This window comes from Solanum stenotomum, chromosome 12 (assembly GCF_019186545.1).
Source record: "Solanum stenotomum isolate F172 chromosome 12, ASM1918654v1, whole genome shotgun sequence".
NCBI classification, from domain to species: domain Eukaryota; kingdom Viridiplantae; phylum Streptophyta; class Magnoliopsida; order Solanales; family Solanaceae; genus Solanum; species Solanum stenotomum.
Window position 1 is genome coordinate 41,709,745 of NC_064293.1, and position 15,383 is coordinate 41,725,127.

The window sequence follows — 15,383 nt, forward strand, 5'->3', positions numbered from 1 at the left end:
TTACTTCATTCTCTTCGAATCCCGACCTTCCGACGTCCCCCCAGACCTCTTTTGACCAGATATATCATGCAGGAAGCGACAAGAGGAACCATTACGGCATCCCTTAGGTTTATTAAAGAAAACACAAGGTGTCAAGCTGTGCGGAATTGGTTTTTGGTTCTTTAACAAACCTGCCCCCCATGTAGTACCATGAGGATTGGTATTTTGTAAGCTTTCATCAACCACAGACTCACATTGTTCTCCATGTTGCTTGATCAGGGACTTGCAATAATTGATATCCTTGTGAAGAGGGGTATGACTAGTCAATATCGAGGAAGAAGGGGATGTATGTCCAACATTTGGTGAAACCGACAGCTTAGGCTGCAAGGTGGTACGACCATATTTGGAAACTAACTCAGAATTAACCGAGGGCTTTCCTCCTTCATTGTCAGGTGCTCCATATTTGTTAACCAGTTTCTTAATATTTTCCAGATTTAGGTCTGAAGTGGGGTGTGCTAGTGACTTACTCTCTCTAGTGTTTGCAGTTTCTACACTTGGAGGGGGCCCTTGTTCAGCAACCAAATTACTTCTCATGGATGTTTCAGGCTTAGTCATCATCAAGGGTGCAGAATTTGCCATTGGCTTTGGCACAAAGCTTGGTCCAGATCCTGCAAGGGGAGCTTGGCATTCATTAATGGGCTTGTTAATTACCTTATCGGGTTTTGTCCTAGGCAAAGGAAGCAGTAGATCCTCTGGCCTAGACATGGCAGTATTGGTAGCAATGCCACGTTCATTCATCAGCTTTGGTATTTCTTCTGGGTTGAGGAGAAGCCTAACCAATAAGTTGGTATCGATCAGACTACCCTGCTCTTGACTTTTTGCAAGAGCAGCTACAGCTGTGGCTACAGTAACTGTCAAATCATGTGTGGATGGAGATTCGGTGACAGGGTTGTGCTTAGCAGGTGCCATTCCAGAAACTTGAGACTTGAGCTGGGGAATATTCTGGTTTTCACATATTGTTTGATACTTGGTCCCATGGTTTTCGTTAGCTGGTTGGTCTGGAAATATTTCAGTCTGAGTGCCGATACTTTTAAATGTCGGCTGATACCAGGGAACAAAGTTGTAACTAACAGGTAGTTTAGGAGAAACTTGGGTTTGCTTAGATCCCTTCAGATTTTGACATCTTAAATGATACGTTGGAGTAGATTGCACATGAGAAGGCGATCTTTTAGATAAAGGAGAGTTGCTCGGAGGTTTTCTGGCATTTGGGAAGGTTGACAAAGATTCTGGAAGCGACTTTCCATTATCAGGTAGCTTTTGAGAAGTAACTGTCCTGACAGATGATGATGGACTGTTAGGTAGACATCTGCTAATGGTTTGGGTTGGAACTTCTACATTTGCTTCTGCTTCTTCTATTGGAATGGTTCGGATTACTGGAGTTTGGTTATCATCATAACTTTGTTCCAGGTCAGACAAGTTGTAAGGACTGTATGGAAATTAAATAAGAAAAATAACAGATTAAAACCAAGTAAATTAAGACAATGAAAGCTATAAGCACAAGAAATATTAATCTAAAAATTACTTACTTTGGAGGAATTGCAGACTGATTAGGGAAAACCGCCTCAATCACCCTCCTTTTCCTATCCTCCTGCTTACTGGCTTCTTTACTTTCTTCACCAGCAACCACTAGCCATTTCTCGTTCAAATGGAACTACAAGTAACAACAATAAATTGGGTTATTGCGACAATGCGTACAGAAACTATTCAAATAAAGGCAACTCCAATCATCTAAACTTAGATTACCTTGGGAGGGCATTTCCATATAGCCAAAGATTTGGAAGAAAGTCTCTCTTTTGACTTCTTCAAGCAATATCTTCTTTCAGATGATGATCTATCAATGCTTTGATGCGTCTGTTTTAACTGAGATCCACTACCAACTTTTAATGGGCAATCCTCTTTTCGATAATGTTTTACCTGTTGAGTGATAAATTATACAAACTTGTTAAGGAGAAGTTTAGAAAAAAAACTAAAGCATATCAATGTTCTTGATAAGTAAAACTGAAAGCATGTCAATTTGACATGTCCTTGATACTACACTCTTAGAATATCTCCTTGGGAAATGAAATATACAGTAACAGCACAAATGTAACTCAAGCATTTAGGTGCCTCGATAGCTCAATTAGCAAATCAGATGCATTCAACAACCACTAACCCTTTTGAAGATGGATTAAAAAAAAGACTATTTAGTGATCAATAATGATATCTCAAAGGTCTAAGTTGAGTAATTTTATTGATACAAAACAAAATTCAATGACTTTATTATATATATTCCAAAAGTTGAGTTGTTAGAAATATCAACTCTCTCAGAGACAAATATTTGAAATAACACTTGTTAAATATTTTGCGTATTAAATCTTCATTTGACATATGCTTTGATAACTTGAGGAAAAAAATTTACATTTGATTCTATCAAAATGCGTTGGATTAGTTATGATTTACTATAAGTAGCTACTAGGCCATAAATTTGTTTTTGACATATTTAAATATTTTTGGAGTTCATTATGTTTATCCAGATTGGCTTTAGATAAATTTTGTTTGTCATCTTGAAACTACACTTGTCGGTGTATACGTAGACTTTACCTAATAGGGTTGAGTCGATTCGTGCAACACTACGAGGAGATGACTTGAACAAGCGCAAGTAGGTTCTATGACATTTGTCACAAAGTTAATCACCTATTTGACCTTGGATATTGTGTTGGTATTAGTATATTATTCCCAAGGAAAGGTACAAAAGATTTTAATACGTTTAGATCTAAGAAGCCGAAAGCGGTTCTTATGATTCAATTCAATTGAAATGGGATTTAATGATTTTATTTAAATTATCTTGTGAATGGAATTGAAAGTATGTAAGGTTGAGTTGAAACAAATTTACACTAGATCCTTCGTTTCAAATGTAAAATAAATTATTATTTGACATTTAATGCATTTTGTTCTATGTCAAATAATCCTTGCATTGACTTCCACACTTCATTGTGTTTTTTGTAGTATTCATTCTCGTTTGACTCTTGAAATTACATCCACCGCTTTCCCTGTGAATTGAGCCTCCTTTTCAGTCGATCTCGATTAGGTTCACCTCTTTGCAGGGTCATAACACCAATGGTTGTCCCAACTCTTAGTAAACGAGAGTCAATAATGCTTATTGAGTATTGTGATGGTGTACTCAACCCTCTTTAAGGGCCTTCTATTTTCCATATTTAAGAATGAGGCGTGGCTAGTGATGAGTGGACAGGGCTAAGGTTACTCTATTCCTGAGGTATATGTTGAGGCACCACTTATATTGTGGTGTTAGCTAGTATATGTTCTTTTTTCTTTAATCACAAATTGTCCTAAGAGTTTAATTATACGTGGTTATTATATAGTGGCTCCATAGATAGATAGGTAGTTGTGTTGGGTTGTAATAATGGAAGTGTACATACATGGAAAAACACATTTTCGTTTGGTAGAGTGAATAAAAATAATACTCAATAGAGTGTATTAGTTATGCATAGATTATTTTTTATGCATTGTTTGGTTTGATGTTTTAAAAATAGTATGCATTGTATAAAAATATCTATTTACAAAAATATCCTTCACAATTATGGTGGAAAAGATGTCAAAGTATACTTTTGAGGGATAATTGAGTCTTTAACCATATTAATGCATATAGTAAATCCTTTGCATTACTAATACCTAGAAATTTATGGTCTTAGTAATACACTCTTCAATCCATAATAGAGTGTTAGTTATACATAGCATGAAAAAATGCACCAAACAAGGGATTACTAATACATATAATTAATGCATGCATTATTTTTGCTAATACACTCTACCAAACGATCCCTTATTTTCTTATGAAATTATTCATCTATAGCTTTAAATTTGAGAACACTTCAGGATTGATTTGAGAATGTATAAAAAAAATTCAAATGGCTTTCGCGGTTGGTTCAATTGCGGTCGGGGTGCATCATACGGGTTTGGTTCGCTCTTATCAATTAGTGTGTTGGATGCTAGTCATGTGGATTTAGGACGTCCAAAAGGTAACTCAAGGAACATATAGGGACTCAAAGTCTCAAATAGTTATCTCAAAGGCAATTGCCTCTTTCCCCCTATGTTTCAAATTTTACAAAAATTCAGTTTTTTACTCTTTTGAGTTTTGTCCTTGTCTTTTGGGAGTATCGAAATCCTTAATTTCTACATTCCAGCGACTCATTCATAACAGAGCATCAAAACTAGATAGCGTCATCTATTCCCCAATCCAAACTAGCAAAAGAAAATTATAGAATTCTGCAAGCAAATTCATTTGTGTGCTTTTCTGCAACAGACACACATCTATATCTATGTAAAACTTATGATGAATAAAAATAAACATTAAAATTCTTGCACTAAACAGAGACTCGATGAAGAAATGCTGTGTATACCTGACAAAAATCAGGTCCAGGAGCCCATGAAACCTTCCTCGATTTCTTCAAAGTCATGATGCAACACTCAAAATTCGCCTTTTCAAGGTGATTATCTGTCAATGCAACTCTGAAACAAAAACAGAGATCGGAGTTTATCAACAAAAGAGAAGCCTGGAACCCTAGAATTTCTCGTTTTGGTGAGTGAAGAAAATGGACTTTCTGTCTGCGGGAGTGAGTAATGTACTTTCTATGTTTGTAATATGTCTGGCGCCTGCCGGTGGAAAGATTCGTTACCTGCCTTGTCGTATTTAACCGCCTAACACCTCATTGCGACATGTCTTTTTATTTTTTTCATTAAGGGTTAATTAGACCAAAATACCCCTATACTACTACTTAGTTACGGATAGATCCTTTATATATGACCCACTATCAATTATATCTACGTAATTATTGTCCTTCGATTTACTTTTACTTGTCACTTATTTCTAAAAGGGAAAAAGGACGAATTTACCCCCGAACTTTGATAAATGGTACGTCCATGCCCTCCGTTATACTTTGGGTCCATCTCAGCCCCTGCCGTCCAATTATCGGTACACACATGCCCCTCTTACTAACGGCCCCCTCATCCTGTACACGTGTTTTAATCCTAATCAACTATCCGTTTGACCATTATTTTTAACCCAATTCCCTCTAACAACCCGCCCCATAAACCCATACCCACCCGATTCCCTCTAAAATATCCTAAATCAATTAAAAGATCCAAATCTTCCGGGTCTCTCGTTCCTCTCACAATAGAGTTGAAAAATTTCACGGCGGTGATGATGTTGATGCTGATGTTGTTGATGATGAGAAGTACTTTGATAGTACTGATGAGAATCTTTCTCAACCGGAGGAAGAAGCTGAAGCAGCGTCGTGGATCCTTCCGACGCCGAAAGAAAGGAATGATCAGATTTATTACTTGTTTAATGATATGGATTCGTATTTAGATATAGATCTAATGTCATGTGAGCAAAAACCGCATATTCTTCATCATCAACAGCATCAACACTGCCATTACAGCTCCGACGGAGTTGTGCCGGTGCAGAACAACAACCAAACAAGTACTCATTTACCAGGTCCAGTCGTTGATGGATTCCCTACCTACGAAATCGATTTCGCTGGATCTAAACCTTACATGTACAATTTCACCTCTCAATCCATTAGCCAAAGTGTATGCATCTGTATCTTCTCTCGTCTATTTCCTTCTTCCTCTTCCTTCACGTGAATCAATCTCATTTTTCTTTTGTTTAACTAACAGGTTTCAAACACTTTTGTGATGAACTCATCAGCCGGTGCCGACGCCGACACTGTACCGAATGCAGTTTTCGGTTCAGACAGAGAAACATGGGTAATGAGGTATAGAGAGAAGAGGAAGAATAGAAAGTTCGAGAAGACGATTCGATATTCTTCTAGAGAAGCTTATGCTGAGACTCGACCCAGAATCAAAGGGAGATTCGCTAAACGTACTGAAATTGAAATCGATTCACTCATCGCCGCCGATGCATCATAGGGCGTCGTTCCATCGTTTTAGTTTCTATATCTATTTATTATCCCCTTTTAAAAAAAAATCGAAGAAAAAATCAAATTTTATTTTTCTTTTTTCTTCTTCATGTTGTTGTTATTAGTGAGGAGGATCGTAACTATGTGTTTATATATCTAATTTTGTTTCCCATTTTGTATAATTCAGTAACTGTTTTTGTTGTAAGTTTAGCTCAAAACACTATTTAAAAAAAATAGAAATTTGTAATGGATAAATGTTGTATTAAAATTGTATTTAATTTTGTTTAACAATGCATTATAGATAGGAACGAGAGACCCGGAAGATTTGGGTCTTTTAATTGACTTAGGATATTTTAGAGGGAATCGGGTGGGTATGGGTTTATGGGGCGGGTTGTTAGTTTATGGGTTAAAAACAATGGTCAAATGGGTAGTTGATTAGGATTAAGACACGTGTACATGATGAGGGGACCGTTAGTGAGAGGGGCATGTGTGTATCGATAATTGGACGGCAGGGGCTGAGATGGACCCAAAGTATAACGGAGGGCATAGACGTACCATTTATCAAAGTTCGGGGGTAAATTCGTCCTTTTTCCCTTTCTAAAATAGATTTTCTTTTTACTTGTCACTTTTGACTTCTAAAAAAAAGATAATATTTTTTCATGTTTTACCGTCAACATTAAATACTTATTTTCCAAATTATTTTTCAAGACACCATTTAATAAAGAATAGTTTGATAAAATATCCATATGAATAATTATATTTTAATGGGTGTGTCAAGTCAAATTGTGACAAGTAGAAATGAAGAGAGAGTAAAAGACAAATTAAAAGTAATTGTAAATGGTAAGACAGATTAATTTTTATGAAATTTTAAAAAGAAGATAAATTTTCTTTTCATGTTTGCTTAAGAAAAGGGAAGACATTTTTTGAAACATTTATCATTCAAAACTCATAAATAGAAAATGAAAATAAATTATCTATAAGATATAACCAATTATTAGTAATAACTTGCCAGAATTTCCTGAAACTAATTGAGGTTCGCACAAATTTATTTAAACACCACGATTATTATAAATTAAAAGCTAATGAAAATTGTGTCTATTTGTTTATTGAGGGGTAAACCTTTTTGAGGACAAAAACAAAAATAAAAAATAGCAGTTTCCCTTTATTTTTGATACGGTAATAATAATAATAATAATAATAATTATTATTATTATTATTATTATTATTATTATTATTATTATTTTATTAATAATGGGAAAATCTCACGTAGACAAGTAAAGGCTCTCCCATCTCTTCCCTCTCTGGCTCTTGAACAAAGATTCATTACAGGCAGCAAAAGTATCTCTGAACATCTAGTTTACTGGACTGCTTGTTTTTGCAGTTTCTGCCACGTAAGTCAAAAATGTGTTCAAAACTACAAATAAAAAATTAGTTCAAGGATAATAGAACCTTAGTTTAGTTAAGATGTGTTTCTGAGATTTCGATCACTTATTCAAATCATTCTCATTGAAGAAGAAACAGATATAGAAGTTTCATTTCAATTAGCACCATCCCAAACCATCAAGAGCAAATCTGCTTCTTCAGCATATATTGCTTGGTTCTAATTGAAATGAAATTTCTACATCTGCAATGGTTCAGATAACCGAAGTTTGCTATCATCATAACTTTGGTCCAGATCTGATGAAGTGTAAGAACTGTATGGAAATAGGAGAAACAACAGATTAAAACCAAGTAAATTGAGACAAAGAAAGCTATAAATCTAAGAGATAATCCATAAATTACATACTTGTGAGGAATTGCGGACCGACGCAAGGATAAATGCACTCTTTTTTTCTTATGATCCTGATCCCCTGCTTCTTTACTTTCTTCACTAGTAACCACACGCCGTTCCTCGTTCAAATGAAACTACCAATAACAACATTAAAAGAGCTATTACGACAATGTGTGTGGAAACTACACATATAAAGGTACCTCCTATCATCTAAAACTTAGATTACCTTGGGAGGAGATTTTCATTTAGCCGGAGATTTGTAAGAAAGTCTCTTTTTTTACTTCTTCAGGCAATGTCTTTCTTCAAATGATGAGCTAGCAATACTTTGATGCGTCCTCTGTAACTGTGGATGTTGTTGAGATCCCCTACCAACTTTTGACGGGCAATCCTCTTCTCGATAATGTTTTACTTGTTGAATGGTAAAATATGCAAACTTGTTTAGAATTGGGACAGTTGAAAGTCGCCTTGAGATGATGGTGAAGAAAAGAAAGATTCTAGATACCAGCAGATGAGAGACGAGAAGACATGCTTGACGAGTTGTCTTCTCTACAACTGACTCGGTGGATACTTATGAGCAAATGAGAAAAGGTCAAACCATTTCACTGCCAATCCAGAAACATTTAGTTTAAACCCCTCTTTGCTCATTTAGCAAATCAGAAGTTGCCATATATCTGTAGTCCTTGTCCCTGCCTGTCATCTGCAAAATGGAGTCAAGCTAACTCAAACTGCACATTTGGATGGAGCATTAGGAATTAGGTACTGCAAATAAATGAGTGTAAGAAATGGATACAAGAGAAAAATACCATGCCATGTGATGTTTACCTTCTCGAGTATATGTTTGTAATAGATGATTGCTGCAAGGCAAATAAACCAGTATTTGACTTGACTCCCCCATCAAACAGCGTTGCACAAAACAACTTGAACAGTGCAATTGCCAAACATGTTTGGTCTCAAAATATTTGGCAGACAAATGGTGATTATGCGATAGGATCTATAATATGAAAAAGATTACCATCATTTTAGTAAGTGTCAATAAGAAGCACCTAAGTCCCAAGCCCAAACAGCATACGAAACAACAAACGGGAAAAGGATAAACCATTTAACAAGGAAAATGAAATATTTGACAGACCTAGGGACATTATGCATCAGGATCTATAATACGAAAAAAATTACTACCATTGTAGTAAGGTCAATAAGAAGCTCCTAGTCCCAAGAAAAGAACAGCACAAGAAACAACAAATGGGAAAGGGTTAAACCATTTAACAAGGAAAATGGAATATTTGTCAGACCAATGGTGATTATGCAACATAATCTAGAATACGAAAAAAGATTACTACCATTTTAGTAGGGTCAATAAGACGTTCCTAGACCCAAGACAGGAACAACACAAGAAACAACAAATGGGAAAAGGTTAAACCATTTAACAAGGAAAATGAAATATTTGGCAGGCCGATGTTGATTATGTAACAAGATCTATAATATGAAAAAGACTACAACCATTTTAGTAGGGTCAATAAGAAGCTCCTAGTCCCAAGACAGGAACAACACGAGTACAACTTGACAACCTTGGTAGATAATTATTGCAAGGCATATAAACCAGTATTTGACTTGACTTCCCACTCCCAAACACATAGTTTAGCTAAGAAGTGTTGTTTCTTGTTTGTTGAATAGGTCTGACATCTGATTTTCCTTGGCCAAACATTCTTTCCTCGTAGAAATTAGTTTTCCACCCCCAACTTAATCCAATTGATTCTAAAAAGCACTAAACTATATTATCGTCCAAATAGCAAGTGGTAAGTGTCTTTCTCACAAAACTGTTTGCCTGCATTTTTTTCCCCCCTTACACCAACCTACCCCTAATTTTTTTTTTGTTTTCCAAAAACAAAAAAAAAAACAATATGGATACCCATATTTAACCCATTTTGACTATATTTGTAGAGACTCTTAAAATAGCTTGAAGCTCATATTTAACCAATTAAAATATGAGTGATCCAAGTCATTAAATATGGGCAAAATGGACTCATTTCATTAATATGGGCTAAAATTGCCACCCCTAATATAGACAACCCCTTGCTGAGCTGCTTCGACGTTGAAGTCAGAAGCCTGCAAACAAACATGAACACCAAAAGTTTATAATTGAATAACTATGCTGCTGATAGTGCAAAAGTGAACCAGATTACAAAAGAGAAACCATGTAGTCTACTTGACAATGAATTACGAGCCTTTGAAACCAATATTTAGAAACATTTCAAAAGGCAGGTAAAAGTCATATTGTTTCATTTTAGGCTAAGTTCTTCAAAGGGAAAAGGCTCAAAATAATGACGTGGCCGAATTATAATTGGCCACGTGTAAAAAATGGTTTTGCAAAACCACCGTTAAAAAATAATGGCATGAATGAGCCTTTTCTTAAACGGTAATGGCATAGATGAGCCAAACTTTTAACGGATGGCATAAATGAGCCTTTTCTGAAAGTTCGATGGCATATTTGAGCCTTTTCCCTTCTTCAAAAGATAGCCATTCCAACACTCATGGGGTGCTCACGTAAAATTTTGAAAGTAACACTCAAAAGCAGGTACTTCAAAGCGCAATAGAAAGGAATGCTGTAACCGGGGTGGGTGAACCCTCATAGATATCAGGTGCCCACATATATAGAGTCAAAAGATATATGACTCTCAAATAAATGGTGACATATCTTGTCCCTTTAGTAGCCACAATGTGATAACAGTAAAATGGGTGAAATATTTTTCCAAGCTCTTCCAGAATTAACGCAAATACAAAAAGTTGTGGTGCCATGCAATACCTCAAACATGGCTTAAGTCAGAATACTTTCTAGTATAGATCTTAAGTCTCGTGCACCAGTGTTTTTGGCAATGCCTTCCTCAACAATAACTCGAAGTGCATTCTCAGTAAACTGTAAGTTGACCTGTAACATCAAAACAAATTGTTTAGCAGTAAATTGACTGATTTTGATACAGTGCATCAGAATAAAGTTATCATTTTTTTTATCAAGAGTGGCTTCTTCTTCTTCTCTTTCCCTGAATGTGTTGGGGGTAAAGACAGAAACTTCCTTTTTCAGAGGAATGAAATATCGTACGTTAAAGCTAAACAGCACTAAGCTAAAAGCTTACATTATTCAAGTTGATTGTTTGTATTTCTTGCAAATAGCATTTTGGGTTCTGTGAGAGCAAAAACAAGGATCCACAATTAAAAGGAAAAAAAGGAAGTGTGAAACAATATGAAATGTGAAAAACAAAAGAGAACATCAACTTCAAATATCCTCTTTCATCTTCAAGCAACATACTTATTTCCTTCTCCTGGTAGTCAAAAATTCATAAACAAATAATTTCTCAATGCATGCAAGTTAAACCTCAAAAAGACTTTTCACAACAGGTGTAATGACGTTTTACAAACACACAGCCTCACACTTTTAATTTTCATAAGTTTGTTGGCTTTTCTATCCATGTATAAACCAACTATTGTAAGATTATAGCATTTAACTAGGTCAAGGTGCTTAAATGATATATTTGAAAAATAAGCTCCAAGTTCAAGAGTACTTCCGATTTAAACTATAAATGCAAAGAACTTGCAAAAATGGAGGTTTATTTGAAGAAGTTTGATGATGTAATTGTTGGCACGCTGCAGCAGCACCTCAAGCTCCAAATTTGGAGGGGTGAGGATGATTTTACTGATGTCAACATGAAAAAAAGGATCAAAGAAAGATAAAAAAAAAGGCAAAAATTGGAAGAGTATACCTTTAACATAACATATTGAGTTTACTAATCTTCCCTTATTAATGTCAGCTAAGAGTCCACGATAGCACCTACAAACAAAATGAATGAACTCCCAAAGTTCGCCATCCAATCAATCGATCAAAACCACATCTAAAAAATTGCGGTATAATTCACTCTGGTTGGGCCAATTTCATTAGGACATCTTCTTAGCAAATACTATGAGGATTCATCATAATATGACTATTTTAAAGTTGGTCATCAACCAAAACAAGAGTTGGAGTTCCCTGAAAGTCAATTAAATCATGAAACGTGAAACTAGAAACTACATCACAAAAAGGCAAAAAGAGTAGACAAACCTGAACAAGATGACCCTAATCCAGTGAAGATAACTCACTAAAACTGGAAACCCCCCCCCCCCCCCCCCCNCACACACACACACACAAAAATTCAGATATGAGTCCATATGAAGTGAGATCATCACTTGACCTCCCCCTCCCAACATATGTGTAGTCTAGCTGAACACGTTCTGTTTCTTGTTGTTTAATAGGTCACAGTGACACCTGATTTTCCTTGGCCAAACATTTTTTCCTCGTAGAGATTTGAATCTGAAGAAGAAATAAAGATAAACTCAGCAAGTGAGATTATTGATCTAGAAAAATGTTTCAAAAGAGAACACATTTGAAGTCAGAGAACTACAGAGATATGAATTTGTAAACATATGTACAAGAGTGATAGGCAATTGTAACAAACAGATGAAAATATTTGCAATAAATATTCACAGTTCCTTCAACATCACTTGTTACAGGCTCTCAGCCTACACAGACAACTGATGAGAATGATTACTTTAAAATGAAGTATCCAAATTCATAGAGTATATAATGGTTTTTGGACCTTTTTAGTTATTTTATCAATTTCATCTATGTAGACAACCCCTTGTTGAGTTGCTTCAGCTTGACATTGAATTCAACAGCCTGCGAACAAGCCTGGAAACAAAAAATTTATAGTTGAATAACTATGCTACTGATAGTGCAAAAGTGAAGCAGATTACAAAGGAGAAACCATTCAATCTTGGTATATTTTAAAGGAAAAATAAAACAATAAAGAACCCAGAAATCTATATATGATCTTAACCAAGTATTTCACTATTAAAGATTCGACAAACAATTACAACCCCGGAAAAGAGCCTAAAAAGTAGTGACCAAAACATCCATCAGACAACTTTCTTCACTAAAGAAAAGACATAGTAGAATCTTGGTAAAAAATCACAAAGATAGTGTAAATTCTAGAACATATGAAATCAGTAAAGCAAAAGAATATTAATTACATTGAGAATTACAATCGAGAAACATCAAGAATTCAAATTTTCCAACATAAAACCCTAAAGAACCTAAGATGCAATCAAAAGAAGGAGAGTTTCAAAGAGGGGAGTTTCTTTGACTTCACCGAAAATCTTGAAATCATAATAGGAATATCCATTGAAATAGAGAGAGGAAGCTTACTTTAATGCCAGAGAGAATAGAAGGAGAGTTTCTTTTACTTAACTGAAAATCTTGAAATCACCAATACTAATGAGACACAGAGAGAGATTTAAGATCTTAATAATCATCTCAAGGAACTGCATAATGTACATGTCATCCCCGCCTACCCACCAACATCCAAAAAAAAGAAGAAGGTGAAATAATGCATTAGACTAAATCTTAAAATTTCAGAATCTTGATGAAAAAACACGATCAAACTTGATGAAAAATCAGAAGAAGAAAAAAAACAGCTAATAAGTACTAGAATGATAGAAAATCAAGAAACATAACAAGAAGAAGTAGACTTTATCAATCATTGACTAAATCTTGATTAAAATAATGTATTAGACTAAAACACTGTCAAACTTGATGAAAAATCAGAAAAAAACAACTGATAAGTACTAGAAACATAACAAGAAGAAGTAAATCTTGATTATTAGAAACCTCAAGGCACTGCATATTGTACATGTCGTCCCCGCCTACCCACCAACACCAAAAAAAGTGAAATCATCTAAAGTTCTTTAATTTTCTTTGAATTTTTAATTTAAGATCTTCATCAATCTTGAGGAAAAAACCAGTGTCAATCTTGATAATAATCTTGATGAAATCAGAAGAAAAACAAGTACTAGAATGATGGAAAATCAAGAAATTAGACTCATATCATCAGAAACATGACAAGAAAAAAGAGTAATAAACGGACGAACCCAACTACACTCCCATTAACCATTATTGAAGCAGAGAGGAACTGAGTCGTTTTTTTTGGGTGGAGAAATAAACAGCAGCGTGGTAATTTATACAGAGAGCAGCCTCAAGTTGACGCGTTGTTTATTTTGTAGTCCGTGTCCATTATAGAAACACTACAAATTTATTTAATTGTTATAAATAAAAATTATATAAAGTGATTTAAAAAAAATATGTAAGTTTTCCAAGAATTAAGGATCACAAACATATTTAAATTATTTCAGAGAAAGGGGTAGATATATGTTTTTTATAAACTTGAAAATTGGACAAAGTAAATTATTCCCGCGAGATCAATTTGATGTCACTTTTTATTATTTTCCTGTGCACCTATTCTATTTTTACTTTGCATAATGCTGATGATTGATTGTACATGAATGAATGTAAGTAATCTTAATGATACCAGTTACAATATTATTACAGACGGAAGCAAATAAAAACGTAAAAACAATTAAATGAAATGAGTAAAATAAATAATAACAAAAAAAGAAACAAGAAAAAAAAGTTGAGAAAAAATAAACGAATAAAGAAATAAATGAGAAAATGAATTACGCAATCATTTGAATACATATGAAATTCGCATCTAAGTCTCAAGTTTATGGAATTCAGAATTTGAATACATATGAAATTCGCATCTAACTCTGTGGCTACTTATGAGCAAAAGTTTTGTGCTCCCATGTCCCTTTTCTGAGTTTGTCTTGTTTCAAGTACTCTACAACTGACTCAAGTAGAATTGATTTTTGTTGTAGAAAAATTGAATCCAATTTGCTTATTATCCTTTGTGTCTACTTCTAAACTTTTATCGGACAACTGAAAAGTAATACGGGGAAATTTTTTCTGTTTTCTTAATGAAAATGTGTCATGATTTAAACAATAGCTAGTAAAATTCACTGTTTACTTTTTTCTAGCTTATATATAAAAATTATTACTATATATTATTATACACATATAATACATGAATTATAGTCGCCAATTTTAGTTTAAGCGGTTGGGCGGAGGACTAACATGGTTGTTCAGGTTTTATAAAGTAGCAATTCTGTAAAACCTGTCACAATTCACAAACCCATAGCTTAGAATTTGTCAAATCTTTAAATATGCAGGCCAAGCTACTTTGCAACTCCGAATCAATTGTTAGTTCATTGCATATTGCGGGATTCCAAATGAATCTGTGCAAGCTGTCTTTTGAAAGCAATGATGAATCTATCTCTTTCTCGATTGTATTAATGTATAAAATAGTTATGAACCTTTTTTCTTTTCCGATCAAGCTCCTCCTCGCCAAGGCTGATCTATCTATTTCTTACCTAATGAATCACTCTTTTTCCCGATCAAGTCCAACGCAAAGCACAGTTAAATATTTGCTTCATTCGACTGTTCAGGTAATTCATGTAGTTTAAGTTGAAGCATTTGTCAATACAAACTCTGGTCATGAAGTAACTTGTCGGGAAGATAAAGGAATTGCCTTTGGACCGAGTCTCCAATTAATTCAGAATTTGTAGAAAATTGTGCCCACCCATTATCAGTTTATTTATTGAGTAATTTTCACATATAGCAAACATAAAATTCATATTTGTATATTGTAGCAAAGTTTGCATAATTGTGCTTCATAGCAAACATACATATGTATAATTCGCTATACATATACAAAAAAAACAGTTGTATAATTCGCTAT

At 34.6% G+C, this 15,383-nt stretch overlaps 1 protein-coding gene, 1 long non-coding RNA gene and 1 pseudogene across 4 annotated transcripts; 1 reads left to right on the forward strand and 2 right to left on the reverse strand.

Moving 5' to 3' along the window:
* LOC125847440 (uncharacterized) lies at positions 1-4,493 on the reverse strand. The gene is made up of 5 exons (XM_049527057.1): positions 4,437-4,493; positions 1,901-1,953; positions 1,783-1,852; positions 1,566-1,690; positions 1-1,465 (listed from the first exon to the last, which is right to left on the reverse strand). Exons 1-5 carry the CDS (start codon positions 4,491-4,493, stop codon positions 1-3), a joined length of 1,770 nt encoding a protein of 589 aa, XP_049383014.1.
* A 185-nt stretch (positions 4,494-4,678) lies between these two features.
* On the forward strand, positions 4,679-5,988 carry LOC125847441 (zinc finger protein CONSTANS-LIKE 4-like; annotated as a pseudogene).
* A 2,280-nt stretch (positions 5,989-8,268) lies between these two features.
* LOC125849147 (uncharacterized) lies at positions 8,269-11,350 on the reverse strand. 3 transcript variants are annotated; one of them, XR_007444590.1, is made up of 4 exons: positions 10,857-11,350; positions 10,529-10,651; positions 8,551-8,719; positions 8,269-8,443 (listed from the first exon to the last, which is right to left on the reverse strand). It is a non-coding gene; the product is annotated as an uncharacterized LOC125849147 (long non-coding RNA). The 3 variants fall into 3 exon arrangements; XR_007444589.1 differs by lacking the exon at positions 10,857-11,350 and having other exon boundaries at positions 8,269-8,425; positions 10,529-10,759; XR_007444588.1 differs by lacking the exon at positions 10,857-11,350 and having other exon boundaries at positions 10,529-10,759.
* Between the last annotated feature and the right edge of the window lie 4,033 nt (positions 11,351-15,383).

What these genes read in the sequence shown, in the direction of transcription:
- LOC125847440 (XM_049527057.1), bottom strand. Translation starts at nt 4,493, where the DNA reads ATGACTTTGAAGAAATCGAGGAAGGTTTCATGGGCTCCTGGACCTGAT. An exon ending in AAAGTTGGTAGTGGATCTCA is followed by an intron (nt 1,853 to 1,900) that starts GTTAAAACAGAC and finishes ATCTGAAAGAAG; the next exon opens with ATATTGCTTGAAGAAGTCAA. An exon ending in TATGGAAATGCCCTCCCAAG is followed by an intron (nt 1,691 to 1,782) that starts GTAATCTAAGTT and finishes TGTTACTTGTAG; the next exon opens with TTCCATTTGAACGAGAAATG.